Source organism: Petaurus breviceps, unplaced genomic scaffold (assembly GCF_028583685.1).
Source record: "Petaurus breviceps papuanus isolate PSGF00001 unplaced genomic scaffold, PetGlider_PUasm1.0 37, whole genome shotgun sequence".
In the NCBI taxonomy this organism is placed as follows: Eukaryota; Metazoa; Chordata; class Mammalia; order Diprotodontia; family Petauridae; genus Petaurus; species Petaurus breviceps.
In genome coordinates, this window is record NW_027186296.1 from 18,140,417 (window position 1) to 18,166,277 (window position 25,861).

Here is a 25,861-nt window from a genome sequence, read left to right on the forward strand (position 1 = left end):
CACCTGCCCCTAAAGGCTGCTTTGAGAATTAAAGAAGATATTTGCAAAGTGCATTGCAAACCTTAAAGTGGTATATAAATGCTATAACAAATTATTATTATTAACATTAATATTACCTTATGCAAAACACAATGTTGGTTACTGGGGGTACAAGGGAATATGATATTTACCCCTTGCTTACAAGAAGTTTATAATCCAGCTGTGAAGACATTACATAATGTATGTGCATGTATATATGTAGGGGCAACTAGGTGGCTCAGTTGATAGAGTGGCAGGCCTGGAGTCAGGAGGACTCATCTTCCTGAGTTCAAATCTGGACTCAGACACTTACTAGCTCTGTGACCCTGGCAAGTCACTTAACCCTGTTTGCCTCAATTTCCTCACCTATAAAATGAGCTGGAGAAGGAAATGGCAAACCACTCCAATATCTCTGCCAAGAAAATCCTAATTGAAAAATTGGACATGACTGAAATAACCAGACAACAACTATTTATGTATGTATGTATCTACAAGAGAGTATGGGATTTGGAAAAAGAGAACCTAGGCTAAAATCCTGCTATTTAACACCTTTATAACCTTGGTGAAATTCTTTAATCTCTCTGGGACTGTTTCCTTCTCTATAAAATGAGGTAGAGTATGGGTATTTAAAGTCCTTTTTAGCTTTAAAATCTAGGACCCTGTATACAGAGACATATAAGATAATACAAGGTAGCTAATGACAAATGCTAAATGGATGATGTGGATTAGAGCTCTAAAGAGAAATGACAAGTCTGGGCTAGGATTGTAAGGAAAGTTCTGACAAAATGAAAAGAAGGAGAGAAAGATGCTCAAAGTAGGTTGAATTCCATGAGCAAAGATGTGGAGGTGGGAATGCATGCTTGGAGATGGGGAGGGGAAATAGACAGCGAATAGGCTGGTTTTGTTGGAGTAGATAATTCATCTCGACTAAGGATAGTGGAAGATAAGGGAAGGGAGCAGCTACTGAAGGCAAGACGACTTGTTAGGAGATTTTTTAAATGCATATAATCCAGGTACAAGGTGATGAGGGAGTGAATGATGGTGGCTGAATGAAAAGAAAGGGATAGATGACATTTGGTATAGGAATAAAAGCAGAAGAATTAAGTGACATTTTTTACTTTTGTTAAGACTAATGATTTCATAGGTAGGGCTTCTTAGGGGTAATCAGTTCAAATATTTTAAATTGGTCCCTCCTCAAACTCAAAACCTTTCCCAATTTGTTTCTTTTCTCTTTTTCTTTCATTTTGATTTCTAGGATAAACATTTTCATCTTTCATTAGAAGTAATTCTTAGCTTGTAAATAAGGTAGGCTACATAAAAAAGTCTAACAGACTTAATGACTACAATGCTTCTTCATGAGAAAGATATGTGAGCCTTTAGCCAGTATTGACATGGTTGATCAACCTGACCTGAAGGAATATTCAATAGCAATTTGGTTTCAATTTGAAATCAAATGATTAGGGCTTCTCTGTTCCTTGAATGATAAAGAATAGAAGCAGGGACAAAGCAAGAATGAAATGAAAAGAAATAAAAGTTACATAAGAAAAACACTAAATGGCAAAATTGTATAAACTTAATGACCTTTGAAAAAAAATTGGCCTATCCAATAACTTTCCTATAACTTTCTACATATTAAATATGAGAGGTTGAAAGAGCAGGATGCTATGTGTTAATGGAGGTTTCCAGATGAAGAGGTTACTTTGTGGACTAGATAAAAATCGTACCAGATATAATATATAATGACTTCCAAAGTCAGGTCCAGGCAAAAATTTGACACAGATTAGGTTTTGATACTCTTAAGCTTTCTCTAAAGCCTCATTCCTCTCCTTCATTTCTTCAGAATTTCAAAGCTCTTCTACCTTCTTCTTATTTCCCTGTCAAATGTAGCTCTTAAGAAAATATGAGTCACTTAACACTTTAGTGTGAATTTATGTGGGTCTTTTTTCTTCCATGTGTCATTTGTATTTTAAATCTTATGTTTACTGGTGGCCTAAAAGGTCTTATTCCCTGGTAAAAAAAAAATGTTAGTCATCAAGGAAGAGCAATTAATTAGAAAAGGCTTCTTAGTGGATGAAAATACATTTCACTTTTCATAACAGAATTATATGTGTGTATATATATGTACATATGTATATATGTGTGTATATATATGTATATATATATATATACACACACACACACAGAGCGAGAGAGTGTGTGTGTGTGTCCTTAGAGCATGACAACATCTTTTAATCACCTGTTTGCTTTTTAAAAATGCCATTCTCAGAACTAAAGAGAAAACTACTAGAAAGGGTAGCTATTTGTAGGCTAGAGGATCAGGCAGGATGTCTCCTTCATCTGTAGGATAGAAGGTTTGAGCTAAAGATCTCAAGGGCCTATACAGCAAGCACTAAGAATTTCTGAATTTAGGCAAGAATATGGGAGAGGAAAAGCAGAGGGCTTCTCTCTCTCTGAATTTAGAAATTGTGTACTCCCTGGCAAAAAAGGAGAAAAAATGGGCCTCATGTTCCAGAGAAGCTATAAATGACTTTACATGTTCAGACACAAAGCAAGTTCAGGAAACTGGTACAGAAATATGATTCTGTACAGTATACTTGAGCTAAGTTCCCATGACATTCTTCAGTAATGTGCCATTGGACTCACTCTGTTTATTACACAACTTAATAGTTTGCCTTCAAATTCTGGCACAGTTCTAATCCCACTGAAACAAGCTGTTGCAACCTAAATACTTTAAAAAGAACACATTACCACCACTGTACTGTATTCTGATTTCCTGTCCAAACATTGTATACTGTCTGTTTTACCTTTTCTTGTTAAAGTCTTTCAATGAATTATATATAGTCAATGATTCGTTCATCCACATGGAAAGTCATTTAAGCTATTTTTGACTATATTATAGAGACACAATTGATTAATTCTGTAAATAATCTTTTCTTAGGTTGATAGTGGTGTGGGATCAACTCTCATGTTGCAGGCTATTTCAGTCACATTTGATACCACAATTATGCAATCATGTTGAACTGTTTAGAATTTTAATTTGGTTTGATGGGAATTACACTTTCTGGGTTTCAATCATAATCTATCTGTGTTTTCCTTTTTTTTTTTGTTATTGGCTCTGATTTCATGACTTTCCCGATTCTTTTGATGTCTTCCAAAGTTCTGTCTTAGATTTGTTATTCAGCAGTTACAGTATATGCTTTCTTAGGGTAAAATTATCCAAAGACAGGACTAACTGCATCACAATGTGCTAAATGTGGTAGGGCAGAAGGGAGTCTATCTTAAGGGCTTGGGGGAGGGAAAAGGAGCTTGGAAATGGATTTTTATGCAGTGTTCTCAGTGCTCATTACACCCCACAATGTGCTTTCTCTTACCTATAGAATAAAGTCCAATGCCATTAGTCTCCACAATTTTGTCTCTTCTTATCTACCTCTCCAACTTTATCTCCTATAAACTCTCCTATATGACTCTTCTGTTCCAACCAACCTAGTCTATTATCTGAATATACCATTCATATTCCCATACCTGCGTCATTGCTCATTTTATGTGTCTGACCTGAACTAGCCTTCCTCTTATGTATACAGTCCTAACCTTTCTTCCAGGATCAGTTCAAGTCCAAAAATGCTTGTTGACTGACTTCATGAAAACTTCCCTCATTGCCCCAGTCCCCAGTGACTTCTCTCCTCTCTATGTTCCTACTAGATTTTTAGTCCATATCTTTTGCTTAATATACACTAATTTGTATCATTATCTTCTTATAGGTTCTATTTCTTTCAAGTAGCATGCATATTCACTGAAGGCAGAAACCATATTTCACATCTTTTCTCTTCCTCTGCCCTAGTACATACTTTTTGTGTAAATAAATAAATGTTAATGAAGATGAAATGAATCTTTATAATCTATTTGTAGACCTCACCAATACATTAAATGTCCTTAAAAAGAACTTGGCTATTAGTGAGTAGAAGCAACATTGGCTGTTCTGACAGGTTTACCAATGTAACAAAGTTACTACCAAGAAAGTTTAGCGGGCAACTGTGTTTGGATAAGTTAAGCATTAGAGTTGCTGGGAGAAAGTAAGATGGATCCTGGGCATAGTTGGCCACTGTTAGCTATTGCTAGGTGTTAAGGATGGGACAAAGATTGTGATCAAAGGCAAAACTAAGATTGGACCCAGGGCAGACCAAAGTTATTGCTGTGTGAATTAAATGTGTTAGGCATCATCTAAAAAGAACAAGGTAAGGGACTGGTCAGTAGTTACAGGTCAGATGAGTCATCAGGTAGGCACATGTTATCAATATACAGAAAAGTAGAACGAGACAAAATAATGACTTCCTTGTTTTTGCCATAGGTGGTCTATGGCACCCTGCAACAGCTTTTCTTCCTGGCAAGAGCTTCAGACCTTATAGAGTTAAGTTCTTAGACTTTCTTTAGTTTTGTGGAAGGTCCTAGTCTCTTACCTTATCAGAGCCATTGGAGCAATCACTTTCTAAGTTGAGGACATTTCTCTGTGTCAGTCCTAGGACTTTCATCCTGTAGACTAAGGCCTAGGGAATAAGTTTAGAGTGTGGGGTGTCTGAAGAATCTATTTTTTTAGCATTAGAGTCCTTGTTGACTCTGCCATGATTTGATTAGCCTGAGGTGAAAGTATAAGATCTTGGGTTTTAATGCCTATATTTGGATGCATATGTATCATCTATTTTTTTTTTTTTGGCTTTTTGGAGGGCAATTGGGGTTAAGTAACTTGCCCAAGGTTACATGGCTAGTTTTTTTTTGTGTGGATGTTAAGTGTCTGAGGCTGGAACTAAACTTGGGTCCTCCTGACTCTGGGACTGGCACTTTACTCACTGTGCCACCTAGCCGCCCCGTATCTTGTCTGTTTTCATTCATAATTAGGGTAAAGCATTACGGTGTGTTGGGCTACTTAGACTTTTGTATGCATCCATGCTTGATGTTGCCAAGAGATACCTAACTTAAAAAGACATGGAAAAATCATCTAGGATTGCTAGTCTATAATTGACTAACGATGCTATCAGACAGAGTACATACATAGTGTCAGATCCCACTGATCTTGAGAATTACTTTGAGGAATTGGTTAAGTCCTATAGAGTAGAAGTACCAAATAGGAAGCATGTTAATATGTGGTTTTCTAAGTCAATATGGGGCCCATAGGGATCCTATTATGGTTTAGTGGTCCCCATTTCAATTTGAGTTTGACATCATTGCTATAGAATAATGATAATTTACAGGAACACAAAGGCTATATACCAGGCTTCACCTGAAAGGCTTTATATCAGTGGGATGACTCTAGAAGCCATTTAGTCAATAAACATTCATTATGTACTGACTATGTGCCAGATATGGCACTAAGTGCTGTATATACAAAATAAGGCAAAAAGAAATAGTCCCTTCTTTCAGTGAGCTTACATTCTAATGGGAGGGATGAGATGCAAATGACTGCACACAAAAAAGCTATCTATAGGATAAATTGAAAAAAAAACACAACAGAAGCTTAATACTAGAATTAAGGGGGATTAGGAAAGTTTTTCTATAGAAGGAAGGATTTTTTATCTAGGATTTGAAGAGGGATAGAGTCCATTCACATGCAATCTATAACTTTCCAAGGTGTCTAATTTCTAGACACAATATATTATACTAGATTCTATAGGGTATGTTCTATGTAGGTCAACTCTGAAAAGAAGCCATTCCCTCTCTGAAAGAGATCTCTTTGAAAGTACAAAAATAGGGGCAGCCAGGTAGCACAGTGAGTAAGAACACCGGCCCCAGAGTCGGGATGACCTGGGATCGAACCCGGGCTCAGACACTTAGCGACCCAGAAACACCTGGCCATGTAACCTTGAGCAAGTTACTTAACCCCAACTGCTTTTTTAAAAAAAGGTACAAAAATATATAGTTACATATTTAAAAAAAAAACTGATTATTCAGGCTACATTCTGGTTTTAGATAAGATTTTATGTTTTTGTCCAACCTTATATTTGCTAGTGGGTATCTAGCTGGTGCAGGGGTTAAAGGGCCATGCCTGGAGTCAGGAAAATTCCTCTTCCTGAGTTCAAATCTGGTCTCAGACATTTACTAGTTATATGACCCTGGACAGGTCACTTAGCTCTATTTGCCTCCATTTTCCTTATTCATAAAATGAGCTGGAGAAGGAAATGGCAAACCACTCCAGTATCTTTGCCAAGAAAACTCCCCAAAAGGTCAGAGGCAGACATAACTAAAAAATGACTAAATAACAACACAAAACAATATCTGATAGTAGTCATGTCTCTTGGCTAATGGTATTTGTGATTCCAGAATTATATAATTGTGCATACAACTTCTCAGATTTTCATGAGTTATACAATACTCAAAGTAGTCAATGTTGGAATTAATCTACTTAGCCCAAACATCCAATGTTACCAATTGGCAAGAAGTAAAGAATAAAATAAATAAAGCTGCCATGTGATTTGGAAGGTTGATTGACTGGATATGGCACCCTTGCAGCAACATACCCTAGAATAAACTAGAGGTCTATAAATCAGTGGCACTCTCTAGCCTAGTCTAGAACTATGAGACTTAGATATACTACTAACTTTACATCTACTTTCCTGAGCAATTTTATCAACTCCACCTCTGATACTGATAAAATCATCAATAACGAAGTCCTGTTGTATAGCTGGCCTACCATCTTTGAAATGATGCTCATCACATCACAACTCTGATAAGCCAGGCAAATGTTTGAAAAGGATGGATGGCAGCAGGATGCCAAAAATGGTGTACTGAAAGCCATGATGCAATGAGAAACAAGGATGACAGAATAAGCACCTGAAAAATGTACAGAAATTTGGCTTTGACCGATATGAATTACCATGAACTTTTAGGATATGTAGTGACATCATTTGCAGGCACAGGTATAAGCAATGGGGTGCCCTTTCTGACTAAGGATTTCCAGCAGTGTGGTATAAAGGGAAGAGTGTCAAAAATGGGGTCAAGGGGCAGCTAGGTGGTGCAGTGAATAGAGCACCTGGCCCTGGAGTCAGGAGGACCTAAGTTCAAATCTGGCCTCAGACACTTAACACAAAAACTAGCCGTGTGACCTTGGGCAAGTCACTTAACCCCAACTGCACTCCAAAAAGCCAAAAAAAAATGGGGTCAAGATAGACCCGATTTTAAAATCCTACCTCTGACACTAAATGGTTGTATGACCAGGGGCAAATTGGCCAGTGCCTCAGTTTCCTTACCTATAAAATATGGATAATGATAACCATAGTGCTTAATCCAGAGGTTGCTGTAAGGATCAAAAAATTCTTTCCAACTTTAAAGTGCTATATAAATGCTAGCTATCAGAATTACTCTCATGTATGAGGCTAAATTATAAATAGCAAGAGGATAAGAGCTAGAGAAGCTAGTTAAAGGAACGTCTTTTGGTGTGCTCAGTGTGGAAAAGATTCTCAATCATTTTTTCACTAAAATTATTATTATCACTATTTTAATATTTATTTAAAAACTTTTTTGATTTCCAAATTCTCTTCCTCCCTTTCTACCCTCATCCCTCCATGAGACAGAAAGCAATTTGATATAGGTTATCATGATAGATATAATCATGCAAGACTTTTTAAAAAATAATTACATTTCCTCCTTACATGTAAAGAAAAATTTTAACATTCATTTAAAAAAATCTTTGAGTTAAAATTGTTATTATCATAATTATATCTTTATCCCTGTGTCCTCTTCTACAGGAAACCTGTCATAGTGAATAGAATGCTGAAACTGGTGTCAAGAAGTCTCGGGTTCAAATCCTTCCTTTGACACTTATTAAGCTCTGTGACACTGGTCACGTAATCATTTAATCTCTATTCGGTTCATGCAACTTGTCATATATGATTGAGTTCTGAAGTGGGTGTTAGAATTCTCACTCAGGAGGTTCTCTGTGCTAGCAAAAATCATGACTCTTTACATATTCATGAATTATTATTTCCAACCACATCTTTGCATACAGATCCCAAACAGTAACATCATATTTTAAAATAAAAGACATCATAGCATTCCCTGACAACAGTGCTCAAATAGACTATCAATGAGCAACGTTTTGCTGCCTCTCAAACAAAACATAACTTTAAGCATACCTCTTTAGGCAACCAAATGACACAGTGAATAGAGAACTGGGCTTGGAGTCAGGAAGACCTGAGTTTAAATCCCATCTTAGATACTTAATAGCTGTATGACCCTGAGCAAGTCATTTAACCTTTGTCTGCCTCAGCTTCCTTAGAGGTAACATGGGGACTAAAATAACATCTAGCCTTGCAGGGTTGTTGTGAGGGTCAAATGAAACAATATGTGTAAAGTTCTTGGTAAAAATGAAGTGGTGGATATATGCTTGTTTCCTCTCTCCTCTTGCCTTTGAGCAAGGTGGAAAAAGGACAAGATTTGAATGAGAGGAGCTAGATTCCAATGCTGTCTGTCACTGATACTTATCAGCTATGTAACCTTAATCAATTCAATTAATCTTTCTGATCCTCAGTTTTATCAGCAGTAAAACGAGGACAATAATAATTGTACCATATAACTCATAGGGTTGTTGTAAATGAAGTGCTCTCTAAATCTGAAATCACTATATAAATGTGAGTTATTGTGATAGTATATTCTCCTTAGCACATAAAATCCCCTAATTACTATATTACATATGCTGCCATTATATTTTATTCTAAATCCCACTTCTCTTTTGCTGTGGTTTAGGTTCTGTAAATAAAACACAGGAGGAACTTACTGTGGATTTCTGAAGCATTTTTAGGCAAATACAATTTTGTTTTTTTGTTTTTGCTTTTTGGAGGGCAATTGGGGTTAAGTGACTTGTCCAAAGTCACTGTGCCACATAGCCATCCTGGGCAAATACAGTTTTAAGCATTTGGGAATGTTTTATTTAGCTTTAACAAGTTTATTCAACCAAAATGTGCTCATTAAGCACAGTAGCAAATGTATGGCCCTCTATCACTTTTTATCTTGTTACAGGAAATCAAGTTATTTCAACAAAAGTTTATTAAGGGCCTATGTACATACTACAGTAAAACAGACACTATAGAAAATGCCAAAGAAACAAAAGCATGGTCCTTGTATTTTAAGACTAAGTGGCACAGTGAATAGAGCACCGACCCTGGAGTCAATAGGACCTGAGTTCAAATCCGGCCTCAGACACTTGACACACTTACTAGCTGTGTGACCCTGGGCAAGTCACTTAACCCCAATTGCCCTGCCTTCCCACCTCCAAAAAGCTAAAAAAAAAAAAAAGACTTTACACCTGAATGGAGAGAGAAAATTAGCATACAAAATTACTAGAAAATAGAAAATCACATGGTTTGCCTCCTTAGTAAGGGACACATTTTTTAAAAAGTGTGTAAAAGGAGAAAAACAAATATGCCAAGGCTCAAGGCCTAGAAAAAGCTTTGACTTATTCCTGTTGCCATACTGGATCTTCTGCATTGACAATTATGAAATTGAATTAATAGAAACATAATATACATAAAGCAGGAGGGGGACAGTCCCATTGGACTCTGCCTTGGTCAGATCCCACTTGGGGTACTGGGTTCAGTTCTGGGGACAATTTAGGGAATGACATAGATGAGTTGGAATATAGCCAGAAGAGGGTGAGCATGGTGAAGAGAGGATTTGAAAACATGACCTACAAGGACTGAAGTGAATGGAAATGTTTAACCGGGAGAAGAAAGGATAGAATGGGCCATAATGATTGGCTCTAAGGATCTCAAGAGCTGTCATGTCGAAGGGTTTGATTTGTTCTTCCCAGACCCAAGGGCAGAAAGTGTTGCTGTTGTTAGTCATTTTAGTTGCTTCCAGCTCCCTGTGACCCCAACTGGGGTTTTCTTGGCAAAGGTACTCGTAGTTTACCATTTCCTTCTCCAGCTCATGCTATAGAAGAGGAAGCTGAGGCAAACAGTGAAGGGACTTGCCCAGGGTCACACAACTAGTAAGTGTCTGAGGCCAGATTTTAACTCAGGAAGATGAGTCTTCCTCATTCCAAGCTCAGTGCTCTATTCATTGCACAACATGGCTGCCCAAAGGGAGTGGTCTATAGGGTGTAAAGATCATTGGTTTCAAAATGAGAGGACTTTAGTTCAAATTCTGACCTGCTAGCTATGTGACCTCAGGCAAATTACTTAACTTCTTTGGGCCTCAGTTTCCTCATTTGTAAAATGAAGTGTTTAGACTTGATAAGCTCTAAGGTTCTTTCTAGCTGTAGAATTGAGTAAGGGCAGGTCTATAACTATTTCCATAATTCTCTCTAGCTTCGGATTTCAACTGGGCAGCATAGCCAGGAATGAAACATCAATCATTCTCCTTTCCGGCAAGGGCATGTATGTATTTTCTATGACACTATTATAGGGGTTTGTTGCTGGAAATTCGTCACCGAGAAGTCCTTTATTGTCCTGGGAGAGCTCCCTATGCCTCCCACTTTCATTCCTCTGCAAACTCCAGAGTTAAGCCTTTTAGATACCATAGTAACGAGAGCCTTCTCTTCATTCTCTTACTCCTACACTCCTTTTACCTAATCCTTCTTATGAAGAGGGACTTTGCAGTTTTTATTTTCTTTTTGGAGAGGGGAGGGTAGAGTAATTGGGGTTAAGTGATTTGCCCAAGGTCACATGGCTAGTAAGTGTTAAGTGTCTGAGGCCAGATTTGAACTCAGGTCCTCCTGACTCCAGGGCCAGTGCTCTCTTCACTGTGCCACCTAGCCGCTCCTGCAGCTTTTTCCTCTATTCTGCTGGACTAAAAATAAATACATACTTTCTTTTAGGTTTTCTAAGGGTTCTTATTACTTAAAAGTAGAGTGAAACACTCTTGAGGGTGGATGGGGAGGGAGATGTTATGAAAATCACATGAAATCTAAACACCTATCCTTGGGCTTCCACCTAAATGGAGGTAGATCTAGACCTTAATAATTCTTTACTCTTCCTCTTAAATGACTGGCTTCTTACTTTTAGTTATTTTCCTTGTAATACACTAACCTAAAACTTTTCAAGGGTTCAGACTTGTAATATAGACTTGAGTTGGCAAGGATGCCAAAATGTTTGATTCCTTTTAGAGAAATCTTCTGATATTATTTCAGAAACTGGGGACCCTGGTTTAAGGAAGTCCCTTTTCCCTCTGAGCTCCAAAGATCTCTCCCCACTATGAACTTCAAACCATCTTGAAGTGATTTCAAAGCTCCCTCACTTGCTTTCTCATTGGTAATGGCGATGATTCTAGAGTTTTGGAAATCCTAACCTCACATTTAGGTAACTAGAATTATGTTTAAAGATACTTCTCTATATACCCCTCCAAAGATTGCTCCCATGGCCTATAGGCCTTTCTGAAATAGTCTACTTTATAATCACTAGAAATCTAAGTGCTTCCAAAATTCAGAAAATCTTATTTCACTTTTAACTTTTTTCCTCTCTATTTGCCTGAAGAAAATTCACAAGTCTGTTGTTGAGGTTGGTCTTACATTTCTTTTTTTTTTTGCCTTTTGGAGGGCAATTAGGATTAAGTAACTTGCCCAAGGTTACATGGCTAGTTTTTTTTGTGTGTGTGTGGGTGTTAAGTGTCTGAGGCTGGAACCTAACTCGGGTCCTCCTGACTCCAGGGCCGGCGCTTTACTCACTGTGCCACCTATCCGCCCGGTCTTACATTATAAGTGAAATTTGGTATCTCTCTCTAACATACTAATGTTCTTTGTTCTTCCTATAGACCATGCACCATGTGTACAGTCAATGGCCATTCTCTAGAGTTTATCAGCAATATAAATGCTCCTTCCCATGGCCCATGGCAAACTTCTGTTTTTGAAAATTCATATACCCTGCTGGACTTCCCACTAAGTCTCCTTCCTCCTCTTTTTTAAAGTTAGAGGACTCCTCAACTATTAAGCTAATTTGCAGAGAAGAGGTAACAGATAAGTTCTGAGCCCAGTTATTTATGTTCTTTCTGGGTCTTCTCTTTTCCAAGTAAACTTTAATAAACTTATTTCATTGGTCTACCCTTCTACAGATACAAAGTATCTGTAGTTACATTTTCAGAATCCTATTGCTATATGTTTACAATGATAACAAAGACCAGTGTTCCACCTTAAATAATAAGATCATACATCCAAAGATGGAAGGGACCTCAGAGGTCATCTAGTTCAACCTCCTCATTTTAGAGTTGAGGAGACAGAGACCCAGAGAGGTCAAGTGACTAATCGAAGGTCACTGGAAAGGGTCAGTTGATAGAAATTACCCATATTTTGTCTTCATGTTCACACTACTAAAGTGTAGTTGTAGAGACAACCAATAGCTTGTTAGTATTGTTTTCCCTTTGACCTAGAGAGGAAATTGCAGTCGTGGGGGTTTAAAAAGGAAAGATTTTTTTTGTATTGTATGTCTACTGTACAGTGATTTTATATCCTCTCTGTAGAATTATGCCCTATGATCTGAAGACATCTTAGGAATTCTTGTAAACTATCTCTTTCCCACATAGGGAGAAAAGAACACAGTTTAATATGTGAAATATTCTTTTGGAGGATAGATCACAAAAAGACATTCCCCCCTCTCCATTTGTAGTTCTTTTGCATTCACCATAGCAGGCCATAAGGGAAAATTTATGGAAAAAACTCTACATTACATCATAGCCAGCATAATTAGTCAGGTATTGAATTTTAGATAACAAAAGATGTGGTATTTGCATATGAAAATCCTTTGCTATGCTTACAGTTTTGTCAGAATACTAAAATCATTGCCATCTGTAAAGACATATTTTTAGCCTTATTTTAAAATTAAAGCCATATTGAAATTCAGTTAGTAACCAAGAATGAATAGTCTGGATAAGACTATTTACTTATTGAGTTCTCAGAATTCAGTTAAATTTTGTAACTTGATATGTTGAATTATTAAGAAATGCTCTACACACTATGGGGGTACATTACACATTTGAGTATATATGAGCCATGTATCTATTTATATGCACCCGCATGTATAGGGCTTACAAGGGAATTTAAACCCACAGATGTATGGCCACACCATATTTTACAAAGTATAGTCAAGCCTCAATGAGATAGAATGGGGGAAATCAAATCATTTCGGATAACTAAAAACTTTGGATACACATACAAATCCAATAAAGATGTTGAATTTATAATGAAAAGATCAGATGCCTAGAAGTATAATCAAAATTCAGTTTAGCAAAATTAAGGAAAAAATTGTCCTGGTATTTGAGGTTTTATCACGTATGAAAATTAAACTTTTGCCAAGATAGTAAATTCTACAAGATGAAAACATTATTCAATTTACAAATCGTGCCCTAGTTTAAGAAAGGTGGATTTACATAGTTTGCTAGTGGCTCATCACTCTGCATACCATTTTTTACATTAATTTTACTAAGATGGTTTCATTTTATAAATTGTCTGTTCAAAAGCATACCTTGGTTCCCTACTACTGATAGGGTAGAGTCTAAATCCTTTATCTTTGCATTTGAGGCTTTCTGCAATCTGGCCACAATCCAGCTTTCCAATTTTTCTTACTACTCTCATATATGAAGTCTATGTTCCAGTCTCATCTGTTCACTGTTTCCCAAACATGCCCTCCACATGGCCATTTCCATACCTTAGCACACATTGGTTCTATCTACCTACAGTGCTATACCCCTTTATCTTAGCCCTTTATCTGAATTTTATCTATCTTTCTAGGCTCAGTTCAAATCCCATCTCCCTACTTTATTTCTTTTCTTACCCTCCCAGATCACACTAATTTGTCTCTCTTTTTTTCTCTTCTGAACTCCTCATAGGACTTCCAGTCTCTTCCACACACATATCATGTCTGACAAATCACAAGGTAATCTTAAAGGCAGGGATTTTGTCTCTTCCTTCTGCATGTCCTCCATAATAGCTAGCCATGTGGTTTGTACTCAATATATATTGATGACTACTGAATTTTCCCCAGTGCTCTAGGGTTTTTGTTTGCTTGTTTTTCCATTTGAAAGCCTTTAGGATGTACAGATGAGAGAAAATTCTCCCTTCCTTATTTTGGCTTGTGTAGAAGGCCTCTTCCAAGTAGCAATAGTGTGTACTTGTCTGTCTAATAATTCTAAAACATTTATGTAGTAATTTTCAAAGTGCTGGCCTCACAAACATGAGACACATAGTACTATATGCATTGTTAGTCCCATTGTTAGTTGACTTTCTAGTGCCAAGTCTACTAATTTTTTTTTTTAGTATACCATTAGATGAAAATTTCCAATAAATTCTATATTTAGAAAATATTAGAATTAACAAAACTAGCTAAAATAAAAAATTCTGAAAACTTTCTCTTTGGGGAAAGAATCATTAAGCTAGGAAGATGCCTAAACTGACAAAGAATTTTCACCACCATCATATCAGGCCAGGAGCCCTACAGTAGATTGGAAAACTGAATTGCCCTGTGTCGTAAGAGCTCTTATAATTGCAATGTTTTCTCTTTAATTTCTTGAAAATACCTTAAATTTCTGATTATTAAGTGAAGTGATAGGATTAACACAGTCTTTACATACAATGCTCCTTTTAAAAATGCCACAGCATTAAAGATTACATATCAATTGTTAGATAGCTTTTTTCTAAATAATATTAGTTATTATCTTAAGGTCCCCCCCTCATTGCACACTTGTGAAAATAACTTTTCACACAAGTATATTTCTTTCCTCTCTGTATAATATCTTATTTATGTATTACCATTTCTTTAATTTCTCAAAGTGAGTTTTAAGCCTTATATTTTCATATTTATATTTCCTAATATAGTAACAAATTCAGTGAGCATAATCTTTATTATATCCCAAAGATACAAAATATTATCAAGTAATTAGATTCGAGATTGATCTTGTAGAATGTTATTGTTGTTGTCATTCAGTAATGTCCAGCTCTTTGTGATCCTGTGGTCCATGGGATTTTGTTGACAAAAGAAATTTCCTTTTCCAGCTCATTTTACAAATGAGGAAACTGAGGCAAACAGAGTGAAGTGATTTGCCCAGGGTCACACAACTAATAAGTACCTGAGGTCAGATTTGAACTCCAATCTTCCTGACTCCAGGTCCAATGCTCGATCCACTGAGCTACCTAGCTGTCTCTTGTAGAATGTCACCCATTCTCTTAAGATAACAGTGACAAACAACTGGATATGAGATAAGAAAACAAACTTGAAAATCTTAAATCCCTGTGTAACTGTGAGCTATGACTATAAATGTGAATGGAATATGGGAAAGGTGTGAGGACACACCCAGCCTGAGTTTTATGCACTACTGAGCTTCCTAAAAGTCACTCATCCATTGGATCATCAAAATAAGTTATATAGCCTATTCTAGATTATGTTGGGTTGACTTTTAAATGAATGCCATATGAAGAATCAATAGCCTTTCTTAGCCCTCAATATGTAATGTATAATTCTGCTCAGAGAACTATCTAGACTTGACAACAAATCATAAAACATATTTTAAAGGAAATCTTTTTGGTCATTACTCAGTTCCCTAGCATGTTGTAGCTATGGTTTGATTATGGATGAAATGAAATATCTGGAATAAATAGTAGCATCAAGATCAAGTTTCTAACTAGAAAGCTTTAAATTATTTTGGGGTTTTTACACTAATTCAAATATCATTCTAATGTTATATAATTATGTATATAACATACAATATATACATATAATATAAATAAATATATTATATATAATAATTAACTTTTAAATAATGCTCATTATATGCCAACCATTGGGCTAAGAGTTTTGCAAATGTTATCTCATTAGCTTTTCACAATAACCCTGGGAGGTAAGTGGAATTATTATCCCCATTTTCGTATTAGGAAACTAAGGCAAACAGAGATTAAATGACTTGCCCAAGCTACACAGCTAGTAAAATGTCTTAGACTAGATTTGAACTCAGGTCTTCCTGACTCCTGGGAAGCTAGATGGCACAGCAGATTGAGTACCTGGCCAAGAATCAGGAAGACCTGAGTTCATATCTGACCTCAGACACTAGCTGTGTGACCCTGGGTAAATCACATAACTGTTTGCCTCAGTTTCCTCATCTGTAAAATGAGTTGGAGAAGGAAATGGCAAACCAGTATCCTCACCAAGAAAACCCTAAATAGGGTCAGGAAGAATGAGACATGACTGAAACAACAGAACAACTTCCTAACTCCAGGTTCAGCATTCTATCCATGGAGCCACCCAGCTGCTGTTTTAGATCATAAAAACTTAATTTTAAGTAAAATAATTTTAATAATCAGAAGTAACCTAAATGTTTTTTAAAGTTTTATTGCTAAATTTAAATTTTCTAAACTACTATTCTCAATCATATTCACGGTGACCCAGTGACACTGACCTTTTTGCTGTTCCTCCTCCTCCTTGACTCTCTGTGGTTTTTTTTTTTAGCTGTCCTCTATGTCTTGAATTCTCTTCTTTATCTCTATTTCCTGGATTCTCTGCCTGCCTTTAAGTCTGGGCTAAAATTCCACCTTCTGCAACAAGACTTTCCAACCCCTTTTAATTATATCACCTTCCTTCTATTCATTGGAGATAATCAACAGAGGTCAGGGATTGTCTTTTATCTTTTTTTGTATCCCCAGTGCTTGGCATGGTGCCTAGAAAACAGTAGGCACTTAAAAAATGTTATGACTGAATGACACTAACATTAAGAGGACTTAGGAAGAGCTTTTTGCAGAGATGAGATTTTAGTTGAGGCTTGAAGGAAGCCAGGGAAATTAGTCATGACTTATACATGCAAAAACTGGGACCATAGGAAGCAAAAGGAGCTGTATGGCATCACCCAATATTAACGAATAGGGTTTGGAATTCTAACCTAAGATTTCTGACCACTATTCCACTGTTCTTTCCATGGTTCTGCACTGTTTTTTTGATCACTGTGGAATATTACTTTATCAGTTCAATGTGCTAGTGAAGGCCAACAAAACAATGAATGGATTTATTCACAAATGATCATACATTTCATATTCTGCTCATATTTATGAACTTTTAAAAATTTGTTAAACTCTTACTTCATGCCAGACTCTGGGGATATGAATGTAAACCCAACAGGCCTTGCTTTCAAAGAATTTACGTTATAATTGGGGAAGAGGAGAGACAGCATGCATAGAAGAGGGGATACTTAGGAGGGAGGGCATTTTGGTCTAAATAGTTATAGTAATGCTGAGCAGGATCACAGGGGAATATATCGACATATAGGGCAGGTAGGTGCCACAGTGGATAGAGCTCCTAGTCAAGAATCAGGAAGATGTGATTTCAACTCCAGCCTCAGATACTTATCAGATTGTGACCCTAGGCAAGTCATTTAACCTTATTTGCCTTGGTTTCCTCATTTGTAAAATAAGTTGGAGAAGGAAATAGCAAACCACTCCGGAATCTTTGTCAAGAAAACCCCAGATGGGGTCATGAAGAATCAAACATGGCTGAACAACATCATATTGACTCACATCCTCATCAGGAACAATGGCGGAGTTAATTCAATCATGGTTTGTGGCTCTGGAACCAGAGAGGAGTATAGTGACTCAGCAGGGGTTATTGATACAAGTGTTGTTGGAAAGGAGAGAGTAAAGGACCACTCAGGTTTTTCTGAAGTAGTATTCTGGGAGAGGCAGTCACTCACCAGGAGGAGGAGGATATTAATAGGCATCAGACCGTCAAAGGAGTACATGAGACAAATGAGGTCAACTCTATGGTCAACTGGGCATAAGGCCAGGAGCATTTGTAGAGCGGTGATGTTGGTTTTCTTTTCTTTATGACTTTGGAAGTTTGTAGTTGTGCAGTGTGGTGATAGAAGGGGGAGAACTGGATATAATTATAAATACATAGTACATTGTATTACTTCATTCCATTAATGACTATATTCAGTATCTGGCATAGTCCCTGAATGTTATGTAGGGATATAAGCTTCCAAATCTACTAAAAAGAAGATATATCATAAAATCTGCATTTCATTTGCACTGAAATCTGATGCCTGGTTTGGATTTGAGTACAAGATAAAGTAAGGCCACCCCTTCCTCATCATACTCACCACATTTTAAAGGTAGAATGAACAGATGTATAAACATCTAACTACAGAACTGGGATTTTAAAGAAATCCATAAACTAACCAAGCCTATGGGAAAACTGCATTTTTCATCTTGGCTATAATAAGAAACTCAGAAGTTTGGAGTGTCAAATTTCATTGTGGTGACATTTCCCAAGAGAAGGGGCCTTGGAAGCTCAGCTCTATAGTTGTACTTTTGAGTGAGCTCGTTGGGCTACATCAGATTTTAAAGGGGGGATTTGCTGAAAGCACTATCAAGTTTCACTTTGAAATCTAAAGATTATAACAAAATAAATTAATACCCTGAAGCAAGATGGAGGACTAAAAATAAAGTAAATAACAAATAAAGGGAGATAGAGGTTTGGTGAAATTAACTTTGTTTTTGTTTTTTGTTTCACTCTTGCCTTTAAACCTCCTCCAGATTTTATCTTCTAGGAAGATGGGAGAGGGGCAAAATAATGTTTTAATCTTTTAGTCTCCAATCATGCAAAATATTAATTTTCTAAGTAGAATTGCTTTACAATCTTAAAAGTAAAAATCTTAATAGAGCAAATGCCATTAAAATGAAATGGCCCATATATTTATTAAGTTATTTTCATATCCCAGTGGAAGGTCTAAAGAAATAGTATCTTATTCATCTGGTTATAATGGATTGCTCCACAATGAATCGGCAGATCCAACAAATGTTTTTTCTTATCTCTATCCTTCTAGTAGTTACTTTTTCTATTGAAAAATGACTAATAGTGAATTGTGAAATGTACAAGGAGAAGGAGGAGACTTGAACTTTTTTTACAATTCATTGGTTGTTGTTCTAAGGGGCACCTGTCCTTCAAAGTTCCTCCTCCTTGCTTTCACTTCCTCCAAGGAAGCAACCACCCAACTTCCTAAGTCATTTATAAAATAACTCAACATACAACCATATTTGGGAACATAGGGGAGAAGAGTATATACATATATATATATATATATATATATATATATATATATAATAGAATCCTCTTTCTTCTTCGAACTCTGCACTTTTTAAACTTGCTAATTAAATACAGAAAGATTGGATATAAGTGCTAGACTGCTCAGAAAGAAGAGATACATAGGAAGACCAGAAAGGAGCCAGGTTGTCAAGAGCTTTAAATGACAAAAAGAGGGTTACATATTTTATTTTAAAGGTAATAAAGAACCTTTGGAGCTTGCTAAGTTGGGGGGTGTACATGTGTGACGTGGTCATGCCACTTTCCAGAAAAATTACCTTGATGTCAGAGGGGAAGACAGATTGGAATGGGAAGAGATTTGATACTTGAAGGCCAATTAGAAGGTTCTTGAAATAATCCAGGAGAGAGATCATGAAGACCCAGGCTAGAATTGTGGTTTCATGAATGCAGAGAAAGGAATGCCTACAAAATATGTTGTAAAGATAGAGATAACAAGCTTTCACAATGTTTTGCATATGTGGGATGAGTGAGAAGGAGAAGTTGGGGATGATCCTAAGGTTGCAGACCTGGGTGACTAGGAGGATGGTGGCGCTCTTGAAAATAATAGAGAAATTCTGAAAGGGAAGGAGATGTTGAGGGGAAAGATAATTAGTTCTGTTTGGACATGCTGAAATTAAGATTTTCCAGAGGCCATTGGAAATTCGTAACTGCAGCTCAGGACAAAGATTTGGGCTTGATATAAGACCTGGAAATTTATATATATATACAGAGAGAGAGAGAGAGAGAGAGAGAGAGAGAGAATAACTGCAGCCATGGGAACTGATAAGAGAGTAAGATAGTATAGAATGAAAAGAGGAGGTCCAGCATAGTCTTTGAGGACACACAGACAGAGGGCATGACATGGATGAGAAGAAACAATAATACAGGTAGAAGGAGACCCAGGGGAGACCAGTGTCACAAAAACCTAGAGAAGAGATAATATCTAAGAGGAGAAGATCAAGACTGTCACATTCTGTAGAGCAAGGTCAAGGAGGCTCAAGATTAAGGCCATTAGGTGTGGTAGTTAGGAGAGTACTGGTAACTTTGGAAGATAGAACCAGATGCAGAGGGTTTAAAAGCAAGTGAGAGGAAAGGAAGTTGACACCTAACATAAATTATTTTTTCAAAGACTTTAGTCTAGAAGGGAAAGAGAGATAACATGATAGGTAGAGAGGGATGGTAGGATCAAACAAGGGCTACTTAAAGGTGAGAGAGACATGGGTGTGTCTGTAGGAAGGAGCCAGTAGATCAGGGGAGGGAAAGAGAGAGGAGGAGAGGAGGTGGGAGAGAAAGGGAGAGAGAAGAAGGAGGAAGAAGAAGGGGAGAATAGGGAGGGGAGGAAAGGGGAAGAGGGGAGGAAAGAAGGAAAGGGGAGGAAGGGGAGAGATACTGTTCAATATTCTCCCTTGAAGTTTGGCATCCTGGAAGACGGTGATGTGTCCTTTGACACCAAAAAAGTAAAGTTGAATACTTTGCATTTTATCCTCTAATGTCACTAGGGAGCCATGATAGTTTTTGAGCAGTGAAATTTCATGGTGAAGTATTTGTTCAGAGAAAATTATTTTGCTCTGATAGAGGATGGATTAGATAAGGGAGAGATTGAATGGAGTAACTTATTAGGAGATTTATAATAATCTAGATGAGATGTGATGAGGAGAAAGGAGGGAACAGAGGGGAAAGATGTGGAGATGAAGTCAGCTAAACTTGAAACTGGTTTGACATGGGGCTGAAAGAAAGAAAAGAATTAATGATGACCTAGCATATGAAGTTAGTTAATATTACAGTGATCTATTATACCAGTTTCAAATGAGAGTATAGAAGATGCTGCGGACACACCAGCATTCAATTCAAAGAGCACTTATTTAGTACCTAGCATGTGCTAGGCATTGGAGGATACAAAAACAAAAGTGAAACAACCCATGCCCTTACAGAATTTACATAGAAGTTCCCTGGGGCTCAAAGGGAAAGTCAAGAGTTTTTCAGAAATGTAGAAACGTCTTGGAAGGGACATCAAGGAGGTAGCTAGAGGATCCTTTCCCCAGATAAGATATCTAAATCACTAAATAAATGAATATATTCTATTTTAAGGAAATTCCAGAAATGTAGTGACCATAAGCCTTTATAAATGACCATTCATTTTCAGAATTTTATTTTATCTTTGTGTATAGTCTAAATCTCTCTGTATACAGAAAAAAAACAAATTTTGCTTTTGTCCTGAGTAGAAATTAAGATGAATTAGTTATTAATATATATGTATAAATATACATGCATATACATATGTGTGTGTTATTACTTAATTTTCTCTGAACTCTTTTATTTTTAGTCATACATTCTCTTAGAATTTTTCTACTTGTGCCCTAACCTAACCTTCCATATTCTCCTCAATGTGCTTTTGAAATTACTTTAAATATTTATTGATGAGTTTCTCTGTCTTGTTTTTTCTATTGTATTTTAAATTCTGAGCGTTTAGAAATTAGGACCTTTTAAATACATACATATATGTATATATATATTTCCAAATTATAGTACAGTTCTATACCTTTTGAGAGTACTCAGGTGTTACTTGAGATTAACTAGCATCAATTCATTTTAATTTCCTTCATATATACTTTTTCCCCACAGATCTAATTATTGCTTTTTAAGGTTCTAAACCTTTTCTAAGTTCTCATCACTTTTGAATCAGAAAAAAATGCAGCATGTAGTTTAATCTAATATGTGTGTGTATATCAAGCCACTAAATATGCAATATTTACTAAGAATTATGCTATATTGGGAAAATAAAAGGTTAAAAGTAGAAGACACATGAAACAACATATGTTTCTACTGTGAAACATATAAATAAAATTCAATAATAAAATCAATTTCGATAGCTTGAATACTGCTATAAAATATATATATATGAAAATACTTCAAAATTCATTTTGTGTTTATTTTTGGCTTCTTATCTTGCCAATTTCCTATTGGTTTTTAAAAGTTCCTTATCTTTTTAAGATACTCTGGTCTGTTTTTCATCATTTGTACCTCCTTAAGTATATTTTACTTCAAAAAGGTGACAAAGGAAACATCTCAAAAAATGCTTTAATTGGAAACTTTACTCAATTTCATATGCCCCAAATATATTCTGCTTCCAATTATTGTTTCAAAACACTGAAAGTTAACAATTCTTCAACAGTAAGGGATGCTAACTTTATACATATACATTTATACATACATATATATGTATCTACATATGTATGTATGTATATATCAATAAAATAATAGTAATTTAGGAATTATGTTCTAGAAACAAGCATAATAAAATAGTTAAATTGTGGGTATACAGGTAATCTTTTTAAATGAAGAAAACATGAAGTAGTCTGCACTCCATATGTGTCATTACAAGGGTTACACTGGGTTCTTTGTGTGTGTGTGTGTGGTGGGGGGGTATGTTTTTAATAAAAACTGTCCTAATCATTTTAACAGCTTTTAAATGAAACTGAAATGATTAAGAACAAGTAGCCTTTCATGGCTAGACTGCAAAACTAAATGAAGAGCTTACAGATCTTTCTGTGATTCATTGCAGATATTATGGAGATCAGAACAGTGGCAGTTGGAGTAGTGGCAATCAAAGGGGTAGAAAGTGAATACTTTCTAGCAATGGATAAAGAAGGAAAACTCTATGCAAAGGTATGAACAATATCAGCAATAGTGTGTACTCAGTACTTCAAATTTTACTTTATTAGAAAACAGCTTTTTAAAATTTTTTTGTGATTATGCCTCCTGTGATAATCCTGCTGATACCATTATCACTCTCCATTTTGTATATTTTTTTGCTTTTGATAAATATTTTAAAAATTGAGCATGTTAGTAAAACCACTTTTTGATCAGACTTATTATTTTATCTGTTTACCTGTCATATGGAAATTCTTACCTCATTGTCTTTAGGCAATTGATTTGTATCCTATAATCTCAGAGAGCTGCTTGGGGGCACTGAGATAAAGGAAATAATTTACCTTTGAGTTCATGGCTAGGATGTGTTAGAGGCAGGATTTGAGGCTAGGTACCCTCAACTCAAAGGACTGCCCTTCATCCATTTGCCAAGTTATCTTTGAAAACCTAACAATTATACATATTAATATATGTACATATATTAGTATATGTACATATACATATATACATACAAACATACATACACACACCTATTTGTGTCTAATGGTAGCCATCTCGAGGGTGGAGGAGAAGGGGGAAGAAACAAAGGGAAAAAAGAAATTTACATGATAATTTTGTTGCATATTTGCAAGGAATATCAAGTTGTGCATAGTAGATTTGCAGTTTCATTGCAACCATCTTTTTTTTATTGTACTATGTCATAGAAATGCTTGTTTTATTCTACAAATTAAAAATATAAAAATGTACCAGCTTCAGACACTTAAAACTTACTAGCTGTGTGTGGGCAAGTCACTTAACTCCAATTGCTCTGCCTTACCCCCTCCAAAAAGACAAAAAAAAAAGTACAATGAATTTGCAAAAAAAAGAAAGGAAGAAAACCTAAAACATAATGTTAGCTACTGATAAAAAAAGAAAAACAAACAAAAAATCCTACTTTTGGCTACATATAGTAAAATTTGACTTGTGCTTGCTAATTGCGTATTATTAAATTAATAATACTCATGAAGAAATTCTAAAAATAGAATTGTACAAAGAGCCCTGATTTTGGAGTCTGAGAACTTTAGTTTGAATCTCAGCTTGGTTACCTTCTATCTTGGTGTCCTTGGGCAGTCACTTAAACATTCTGGGCTTTGGGGTCCTCATTTGTAAAATAAGAGAGGAGGGTTGAACCAATTGATCTTCAGGGTCCTTTCTAGCTCTAAATCTATAAGCTCATTTCTTAGCAATAATTTGTTAGCCATAAGCTGAAAAAAATGAATTCATAGGTCTATGCAAAAGTTCCATTATCACGAGAACCACAGAAAGGCCGTGTGGTCCAATGAAAACAGGATTAACTTCAGAGTCAGAAGTCCTTACAGTCCCAACTCTCCAACCTGCTGTTGCTGAAACATTAAGTCACAAGGTCTCTGAGGGTCTATTTTTATTCTTTTATAAAATGGAAATAATTAGAATCTCATTGCCTCCAATATCTGATGGTTAAATGAGATAATGTCAACAGCGAACTTTGAGAATGTAAAATGTCATATAATTGTGTAGTTTGAGGAGGATGACAATTCACTCTCCTACTAAACACTCCTCCACTATAGAATAAGAGAATAATTTTCCCTACAGAAAAACCTTGGTAGCAAGCTGTGAACAATCTCCCCTAGAAAGGGAATGGTCTTATGCCCTACAACAAACATTACCACAGTACAGAAGAGGTTGCCCTCTCATGGAACTGTTGCTAGATGTTCCCAACTGATAAGATCATTGAATGCTGACTACTTTAAAAAGACATTGAATTCAAAAGTCTGCTGCATAGGTAAAAGTAAAATTTCAACTTGGTTGTCTGATTTAAAAAGGGCTTCTTTCATGAGTTGATTTACTTGGCATTCACCATCATTTTGCAGATCAGATGAGAACTCCTCATCTTTAAGGAAGAGTCTTGATGCATTTTCATTCTACCTGATGTGTCCTACTTATACTTCTTCTCATTATATAAAACACTCATTATATTTTTTTAACAGAAAGTCTGCAATGAAGATTGTAACTTCAGAGAATTCATTCAAGAAAACCATTACAACACATATGCTTCAGCAAAATGGACACACAGTGGAAGAGAAATGTTTGTTGCAATAAATCAGAAAGGGTCCCCTGTGAAGGGGAAAAAGACGAAGAAAGAACAGAAAACAGCCCACTTTCTTCCTATAGCAATCACCTAACCCTATACAGGATATAAGGAACCAGTTCCAGCAGGAAGATTTCTTTAAGTAGACTTGTAAAAAGTAACTAAGAAAGGCTGGAAAACTACTGAAAAACAAAAACAAAAACTGAACAAGCTGGACTTGCACGTTTATGTTTATTTTAAGAGACTGCATTAAAAGCAAGATTTGAAATTATACACAAAATCAGATTTAGTAACTAAAAGTTGTAAAAAATTTTAAACAAAGTTGTACAATCATAATGTTAGTAAGAGTAACATTTCTTTCTTAAGTTAATTTACCCTGAAGAGTAAGTTGCGACTTGATTGTCTGATGATTATTATTTAAAAATCTCTATCTGCTTATTAAAAAAATGGCTGCTATAATAATTAAAAAAGCAGAGGATGTTATGTAAAATATGTTGGACTTAGAGGCTGCTGGAATGATTTGTCAGATCATCAAGTCAATGCTACCTGTGGAAGCTGAGCAAGGTTTGAGATGTTTTCCAGTGAAGAAGTTTGAAACCCCCTATATTCTACCCAGAGAAAAATCAATGCTATTAAGATTGCAGTATTGAATCAAAAACCTAGTTTGAAAAATAAAGATTGTACCAAGAGAGAAAAAAATTCTCACATATATGAATACAAACAGTAATGCTGCTCAATTTAAAAGGGTATTTCTGAGAGGTTGTTTTGCAATCTTGTATATAAAACCATAACAATAATAATACCAATGTACTTCATCTCACTTTCTACAAAGTAGCATATTATAAACTCAAAAATTAAAATTCAGACATCATTAGGTTTTTTATGTAACATAATCTATCTTTTGTATAATTCCTGTTAGGGCATATGGCTTTTTGAATATTGTTCTTCCCACCGTTACTCATGCTTTTTCTGTTGTTACCAGCATTAAACTTTATCTTAAGTTGTATTTGAACGTTATTGTTTTAAGTTATTTAAGTTTATGTTATTTATAAAAAAA

The 25,861-nt window shown here is 35.9% G+C and overlaps 1 protein-coding gene across 1 annotated transcript in view; it reads left to right on the forward strand.

Annotated features, from left to right (window-relative positions):
* The window catches only part of FGF7 (fibroblast growth factor 7), a 91,552-nt gene extending 65,742 nt beyond the window's left edge, over positions 1 to 25,810 (forward strand). Inside the window, exons 3-4 of the mRNA XM_069098018.1 lie at positions 22,612 to 22,715; positions 24,704 to 25,810. Of these exons, the coding sequence (XP_068954119.1) occupies positions 22,612 to 22,715; positions 24,704 to 24,898 (299 nt within the window). The 3' untranslated portion in view covers positions 24,899 to 25,810. The remainder of the gene's footprint in view (positions 1 to 22,611; positions 22,716 to 24,703) is intronic.
* The last annotated feature ends 51 nt before the right edge of the window (positions 25,811 to 25,861 follow it).